General features: G+C 48.3%; 1 protein-coding gene across 1 annotated transcript in view; it reads right to left on the bottom strand.

Annotated features, from left to right (window-relative positions):
- Positions 1-3,503: 3,503 nt before the first annotated feature.
- The window catches only part of med27 (mediator complex subunit 27), an 8,525-nt gene continuing 3,905 nt past the window's right edge, over positions 3,504-8,123 (bottom strand). Inside the window, exons 4-8 of the mRNA XM_046035863.1 lie at positions 6,552-6,645; positions 5,122-5,229; positions 4,996-5,037; positions 4,815-4,892; positions 3,504-3,724 (exon numbers count right to left, since the gene is read on the bottom strand). Coding sequence (XP_045891819.1) covers positions 3,590-3,724; positions 4,815-4,892; positions 4,996-5,037; positions 5,122-5,229; positions 6,552-6,645 — 457 coding nt within the window. The 3' untranslated portion in view covers positions 3,504-3,589. The remainder of the gene's footprint in view (positions 3,725-4,814; positions 4,893-4,995; positions 5,038-5,121; positions 5,230-6,551; positions 6,646-8,123) is intronic.

Here is an 8,123-nt window from a genome sequence, read left to right as displayed (position 1 = left end):
GGGGAGGGGAGGGGAGGAGAGTAAGGAGGAAGGGAGGAAGGGAGGAGGGGAGGGGAGGAGGAGGAAGGGAGGAGAGTAAGGAGGAAGGGAGGAGGATGGAGGGGAGTAAGGAGGGGAGGAGAGGAAGGAGGGGAAGGAGGGGAGGAGGAATTGAGGAGAGAAAGGAGGGGAGGAGGGGAAGGAGGGGAGGGGAGGGGGAGGAGGAAGGGAGGAGAGTAAGGAGGGGAGGTCCATAACGGTGGAGAATTTCTCCTTTCAGAGCTGAACACCCTGCCAACAGGTTTAAAAACCAAAGTTTACCTTTATTGATCCAGAGCGTTAAGCCCTGCAGCCAATCAGTTATCAGTTCTATCAATTATCGGTTCTATCAGTTATCGGTTCTATCAGTTATCAGATCAGTTATCAGTTCTATCAATTATCGGTTCTATCAGTTATCGGTTCTATCAGTTATCAGATCAGTTATCAGTTCTATCAATTATCGGTTCTATCAGTTATCGGTTCTATCAGTTATCAGTTCTATCAATTATCGGTTCTATCAGTTATCAGATCAGTTATCAGTTCTATCAATTATCAGTTCTATCAGTTATCGGTTCTATCAGTTATCAGTTCTATCAATTATCGGTTCTATCAGTTATCAGATCAGTTATCAGTTCTATCAATTATCGGTTCTATTCAATTCAATTCAATTTTATTTATATAGCGCCAAATCACAACAACAGTTATCTCACAGCGCTTTTCATAAAAGAGCAGGTCTAGACCGTACTCTGATGATATTTACAGAAGCCCAACAGTTCCCACCAAGAGCAGCACTAGGAGACAGAGGCAAGGAAAAACTTCCTTTTAAGAGGCAGAAACCTCGAGCAGAACCATGGCTCAGGGTGGGCGGCCATCTGCCTCGACCGAGGCTTCTATCAGTTATCGGTTCTATCAGTTATCAGTTCTATCAGTTATCGGTTCTATCAGTTATCAGATCAGTTATCGGTTCTATCAGTTATCGGTTCTATCAGTTATCAGATCAGTTATCGGTTCTATCAATTATCAGTTCTATCAGTTATCGGTTCTATCAGTTATCAGTTCAGTTATCGGTTCTATCAATTATCAGTTCTATCAGTTATCGGTTCTATCAGTTATCAGATCAGTTATCGGTTCTATCAGTTATCGGTTCTATCAGTTATCAGATCAATTATCAGTTCTATCAGTTATCAGATCAGTTATCGGTTTTATCAGTTATCAGATCAGTTATCGGTTCTATCAATTATCGGTTCTATCAGTTATCAGTTCTATCAATTATCGGTTCTATCAGTTATCGGTTCTATCAATTATCGGTTCTATCAGTTATCAGATCAGTTATCGGTTCTATCAGTTATCGGTTCTATCAGTTATCAGATCAGTTATCGGTTCTATCAATTATCAGTTCTATCAGTTATCGGTTCTATCAGTTATCAGTTCAGTTATCGGTTCTATCAATTATCAGTTATCGGTTCTATCAGTTATCAGATCAGTTATCGGTTCTATCAGTTATCGGTTCTATCAGTTATCAGATCAATTATCAGTTCTATCAATTATCGGTTCTATCAGTTTTCGGTTCTATCAGTTATCAGATCAGTTATCAGTTCTATCAGTTATCAGATCAGTTATCGGTTCTATCAGTTATCGGTTCTATCAGTTATCAGATCAATTATCAGTTCTATCAGTTTTCGGTTCTATCAGTTATCAGATCAGTTATCAGTTCTATCAGTTATCGGTTCTATCAGTTATCAGTTCTATCAGTTATCGGTTCTATCGGTTATCAGTTCTATCAGTTATCAGTTCTATCAGTTATCAGATCAGTTATCGGTTCTATCAGTTATCAGTTCTATCAGTTATCGGTTCTATCAGTTATCAGTTCTATCAGTTATCGGTTCTATCGGTTATCAGATAAGTTATCGGTTCTATCAGTTATCAGTTCTATCAATTATCGGTTCTATCAGTTATCAGATCAGTTATCGGTTCTATCCATTATCAGTTCTATCAGTTATCAGTTCTATCAATTATAAGTTCTTTCAGTTATCAGATCAGTTATCGGTTCTGTCAGTAAAATAAAAAGTCAGTAAACTTAAAAACTCTTGCGTCCCCCTGGCCATCAGACTGTACAACAGCTCCTAGTCATGGCAGGGAGGACAATTGACAAAAGAACAATTTCTACCTCCATTTGCACTGTTTTACTGTGGCTACTGTTATAAGTTATTTTAATTCTATTCTCAGTCATCCAGGTCACAGTTATCCAACAAAGGTTAAAGTCAAGGGCAACTGGACTTGGTTGAAGATACTGGAAGACGTTTTGTCCCTCATCCAAAGGACTTCTTCAGTTCAGAACTGAAGTTCTGTCAGTAATCGGTGATCGTCTTCTGTCTGCTCACAGTTCTCTGGTGTTCTTCCTCCACTGACGGCGTACGCGCCAGCAGCTCTGACTAGTATCTGCTGTCTGTGTTCATGCTGTTCCTCTAACGTGAGGAAATGTTAACGTTTCGATGTGACGTATTCTAACTTCACAGGAAACGTTAATACGCTGACAGTTTGAAAATGTTAAAGCTCGAGCTCTCTCGTCCTGAGGTCGTCCTTAATGAAACACTCAGCTGTCCAATCACGTCGGAGGTCACCTGACTGTCAAAGGTCAGAGGTCACACTCTCCTAATAATAAAGTGATATTTCATTTCTATGATAATTTACCTGCTGAGTTTTATTCTCAGACTGCAGAGAAGAAGGTCTCTGGTGTCCTTCTGATTGCTGCTGATCAATAATTGATAAAGGGTAATGATCCCTGTCATTAGCTCACCTCTGAGCTTCAGACTCTGCTGGAGACGCACTCCATCAGAAACTGATTATTAAATGCTGAATAATGAAATGTTCGCTTCAAAGTCCTGCAGTCCTCAACGTTATTAACAGGCAGGTAAAGGGGCCCCTAGCTGTCGGAGAAGGAAGAACAACAACAAACAGTTAAACCACATCTGTGGTCAGATCCAGCTGTTCCACAGCCTGGACACAGCCTGGACACAGCCTGGACACAGCCTGGACACAGCCTGGACACAGCTGGCATGCCTGGTACCTTTCTTGAAAACCTTCTGCTGGTTTTGGGAGCGATAAAGGATGAATATGATGAAAGGGGGGCCGCCAAGGTCAAAAGTGAGACCTTCAAAGGAAGTCGAGTCATCACAGCGTACTGGATGACATTTAGAGCGAGGCCACACCACAACCTCTGACCCCTGACCCCTGACCCCGAGCCAGCTGAAAGCAGACTTCACGTTACACACAGGAGGTCCTCCCGGGACCCAAAGGCTGGACCTGCTGCGATGGACCTACCCCCAGGAAGCAGGTTAGATAGCTGTAGATTCCCTCGGGGTGATGAGACTAAGAAGCAAAGCCAGACCTGCAGGTACCCGGGTCCGAGCCTCAGATGAAAGTCTTTCTGAATCTCACTGCCGATTGGACGAACTAGAGATCATCTTCACAACAAGACACAAGTGTACAACAAAGTGTGTTTTATTCAAACTTCTATTTACAAACAGAAAACCAGAACACATCAAGTCCAGAACCCGAAACCAGGAAAGGTTCACATACGACAGGTGTCGTGAAACGCCTCCAGGGTCCTAAAGTCCCTCCACGTTGGGGGAAGTCCATCCTGCAGGTAATGACCACAGCGCTGACAGGAAGACTGGAAGAGTTTGATGTAGCTCCGCAACCAGGTCTACAGAGAGACAGACAGGTGAGACAGGCAGACAGAGAGACAGGCAGACAGAGAGACAGGCAGACAGAGAGACAGGCAGACAGAGAGACAGGCAGACAGAGAGGTGAGACAGGCAGACAGAGAGGTGAGACAGGCAGACAGAGAGGTGAGACAGGCAGACAGAGAGGTGAGACAGGCAGACAGAGAGGTGAGACAGGCAGACAGAGAGGTGAGACAGGCAGACAGAGAGACAGACAGGTGGACAGGCAGACAGAGACAGATGAGAGATACAGACAGGTAGAGACAGACGAGACAGGCAGGTAGAGAGACAGGCAGACGAGACAGGCAGGTAGAGAGAGGTGAGACAGACAGACGAGACAGGCAGGTAGAGAGAGGTGAGACAGGCAGACGAGACAGGCAGGTAGAGAGAGGTGAGACAGGCAGACGAGACAGGCAGGTAGAGAGAGGTGAGACAGGCAGACGAGACAGGCAGGTATAGAGAGGTGAGACAGACAGACGAGACAGGCAGGTAGAGAGAGGTGAGACAGACAGACGAGACAGGCAGGTAGAGAGAGGTGAGACAGGCAGACGAGACAGGCAGGTAGAGAGAGGTGAGACAGGCAGGAGAGACAGGAGAGACAGGCAGACAGAGAGACAGATGAGAGATACAGACAGGTAGAGAGACAGACGAGAAAGGCAGGTATAGAGAGGTGAGACAGGCAGACGAGACAGGCAGGTAGAGAGAGGTGAGACAGACAGGTGAGACAGGCAGACGAGACAGGCAGGTAGAGAGAGGTGAGACAGACAGGTGAGACAGGCAGGTAGAGAGACAGGCAGGTATAGAGAGGTGAGACAGACAGGTGAGACAGGCAGGTAGAGAGACAGGCAGGTATAGAGAGGTGAGACAGACAGGTGAGACAGGCAGGTAGAGAGACAGGCAGGTATAGAGAGGTGAGACAGACAGGTGAGACAGGCAGGTAGAGAGACAGGCAGGTATAGAGAGGTGAGACAGACAGGAGAGACAGACGGACAGAGAGACAGATGAGAGATACAGACAGGTAGAGAGAAAGACGAGACATGCAGGTAGAGAGGTCATGGATCGCAGTCTCACCATGAAGGATCGGACCACCACGTCGGGCATCTGGGGCAGCTGGTAGTGCAGCAGGGCGGTGGTGGCGTGGTCTGTTACCTAGCAACAACACAACCAATCAGGTGTGCACATTTCTGGGGCCTCAGTGTTGGGCTGTAACGCCGCTCAGTAAGAGGCCCAGGTGAGGGCAGGTGAGTCTTACCTTCTGGAAAACCTGGTACTGAGACTTGGTCCAGATGTCCAGCTAAGGAGGACAGATGGGTTACTACAGAGACAGTGAGCGAGCCTGTTGTCAGGGGTTACCTGTCAGGTGAGTTCAACCTCTCACCTTTCCGTCCTCGCTGTAAACGTTCTCGTTGAATCCTCGGACGACGGTTCTGTCGATGAACAGTGAACGCATCACGACGATGGCCTTCAGCACTTTCCCCAGGGTCACCTGAGAGAGAGCACACCGTCACCTGGTCTGAACACACCTGGACGGAAAAGCACTTCCAGGTGCCAAAAACACGGCACCGCTCGAGGCAGGCGCGTTTGCTCGCTCTGCTGCCACGGCCTTTTCTTCGGTTTTCATTTTGAGTGTTTTTCCCTGGAGTGCCAACGTACGTCAGAAGGCGGGACATCGCCAACACAGGCGACGTAAGAGAGGGGAACTAACCGACCAGCGCTACCCAGCCTCCTGCTAGCCACCGTGCCGTCAGAGGCAGGATTACAGTCCAACGGGAAATGCGAGAGTGCTGCGCTCTAATTTTCACAAAAACCTGGCTCTCGGATGGCGTCCCAGAAAACGCCATTCCGCTTCAGACTCCCTGCGTGCACCGCAGCCTCCGGTAAGACCAAAGGGGGAGGGGTGGACTGTTTATGAACACTGTTCGCCGGATCTGGAGTTCTTATTGCCCCACTTTCTACAGAGGGAATTTACTGCTGTATTTGTGGCCGCCGTTTCCCCCCGCGAGCCACCTCTACGGCAGCGACGCTGTCAGCACGTTAGAAACAGCTCACCCTGATGCCGACGTCCAGCGCAGCCTCCCTAAATCCTACCAACACGTGGACGTTCCCACCCGGGAAAACAACGCGGGTTTACAGCAACATACGTGGTGCATACAGAGCTGCACCCGCCCCCCTTCGGACGTTCACTCCACATCTCACAGTACGGCGAGAGGCTGGACCGCTTCCATTGTCCCGCCGACCCCGGGCGGATGTGGCAAGACCACCATCAACACTGTCAGCCCTACAACCTAACCCCCCCCGGGCGTCCACATCAGCGAGGACACTGAACGCCACGCAGCTGGTCAACAAGGCTCAACAGCGGCTGTACTTCCTGAGGATCCTGTTCTCCAGGTGCACTGTAGAGAGCGTCCTGAGCCGCTGCATCACCGCAGCACAACTGCTCTGGACCTGCAGAGGGAGGTGAAGACCAGCAGGACTCCAGAGTCCACAGGAGAGCAGCCTCCACCCTCCCCCAACAGGAACTGTTCACACGTCTGCCCTCGGGCCGGAGGTACAGGAGTGTCAGAGCTGAACCCTCTCTCTCAGGACTCGCTAACCCTGTACCATCATGTGGAGAATTAACAGCTGTTAATTCGTCTAAGTGTTTATATTTGGTTTTTAGTTACACTTTTTATATTTGAGGCTTATTTTTCATCTCTCTCTTTTTCTTTTCTTTGTATTTTTATTCATTAACATTTCATTTTCCGGCACAGTGTGCAGGAAACATCTGACAGCGAACACTTTGAATGCTGAATGTTCTGCGTTCTTTACCAGCAGCACCGCCGACGTCCCGTTGGGTCGGAACAGCTCGATGGTCATATCAGGAAACATCCTGCCGATCCGAGAGATGACATCGTCCACGTACCTGCACACAGAGGGACAGAGTAGTGCAGTACTGTGAGTTCCTGCTGCTGGACTCCGCACCGCTAGAGTCCACCTGCCAAACAGACGGGAAGGAAAAAAGCAGCGACCCCTCTGTACAGCATGTCTCAAACCCTCACATGCGTCTGATCTGTTCATGTGACAGCACTGAAGAAAGAGATAAGACGCCCCGGCGCCTCCGCATGAGACGGCCCGTCTAGACCGGAAGCGCTGTATGTGTATAAAAGGCGGTTGCAGCTACCTACCATCACAGGGGCGTGTACCTAAACCCGAGTCAGCGATTGTATGCACGTCGAGCGGCTAACCCTCTAGCTGTGCACACCGGCCCGACGGCGGCGGCCTCCTTTGTCAGATTGTTGTCATTGTTAGAAATTAAAAGTGTCCTGTTGAATAAGGTTTTCCTGTTCCATCACAGTTTCATGTCCAGCGATTAAAAAACCTTTTGTTATCTCGATTTGAAAGATCTGGTTGGATCTTTTTGAACAGGCAGATCTGCCGTGACCTTGTTTGACTGAGAGAACCACATGTGCAGAGGGATCCAGCAGGCCTCTACAGGAAGGGCCAGAGGAGGCTGAGCTCCTTCAACATCTGCAGGACGAGTCTGTGGGGGCCAGTGCTGTCATGTTTGCTGTTGCATGCTGGGACAGCAGGCTGAGGGGAGCGTGCGCCAACAGACTGATCCAAGGCCAGTGACGTTGTGGGGGAGGAGCTGGACTCAGAGGAGGGATACTGTCAAAGCTACATGTCATCTTGGACACCCACTCCATGATGCCGCTCAAACACAGGACTCATCCCCCATAATGCACCACAGGAAGTCATTCCTGCCTGTCGCCAACAGACTCTTTGACTCCTCCCTCTAAGCGTCTGACACACGGACACGTAGTTAGTTTTCAACTGGACATTATCATCCGTTTTGTGCCTGCTTAAGTACTTAATGTGCAAAACTCTGTTGCTGTCGTGTATTCAGCGTTACCGTTCAGCGTGACGATGCTTCGCTAAGGTAACTACCTTTATTCAGCGTGACGATGCTTCGCTAAGGTAACTACCTTTATTCAGCGTGACGATGCTTCGCTAAGGTAACTACCTTTATTCAGCGTGACTATGCTTCGCTAACGTAACTACCTTTATTCAGCGTGACTATGCTTCGCTAACGTAACTACCTTTATTCAGCGTGACTATGCTTCGCTAACGTAACTACCTTTATTCAGCGTGACGATGCTTCGCTAACGTAACTACCTTTATTCAGCGTGACTATGCTTCGCTAACGTAACTACCTTTATTCAGCGTGACGATGCTTCGCTAACGTAACTACCTTTATTCAGCGTGACGATGCTTCGCTAACGTAACTACCTTTATTCAGCGTGACGATGCTTCGCTAACGTAACTACCTTTATTCAGCGTGACGATGCTTCGCTAACGTAACTACCTTTATTCAGCGTGACGATGCTTCGCTAACGTAAC

This window comes from Micropterus dolomieu, linkage group LG21 (assembly GCF_021292245.1).
Source record: "Micropterus dolomieu isolate WLL.071019.BEF.003 ecotype Adirondacks linkage group LG21, ASM2129224v1, whole genome shotgun sequence".
In the NCBI taxonomy this organism is placed as follows: domain Eukaryota; kingdom Metazoa; phylum Chordata; class Actinopteri; order Centrarchiformes; family Centrarchidae; genus Micropterus; species Micropterus dolomieu.
Note: the sequence above shows the minus strand (reverse complement) of the source record. Positions and strands in the feature narration are given on the sequence as shown.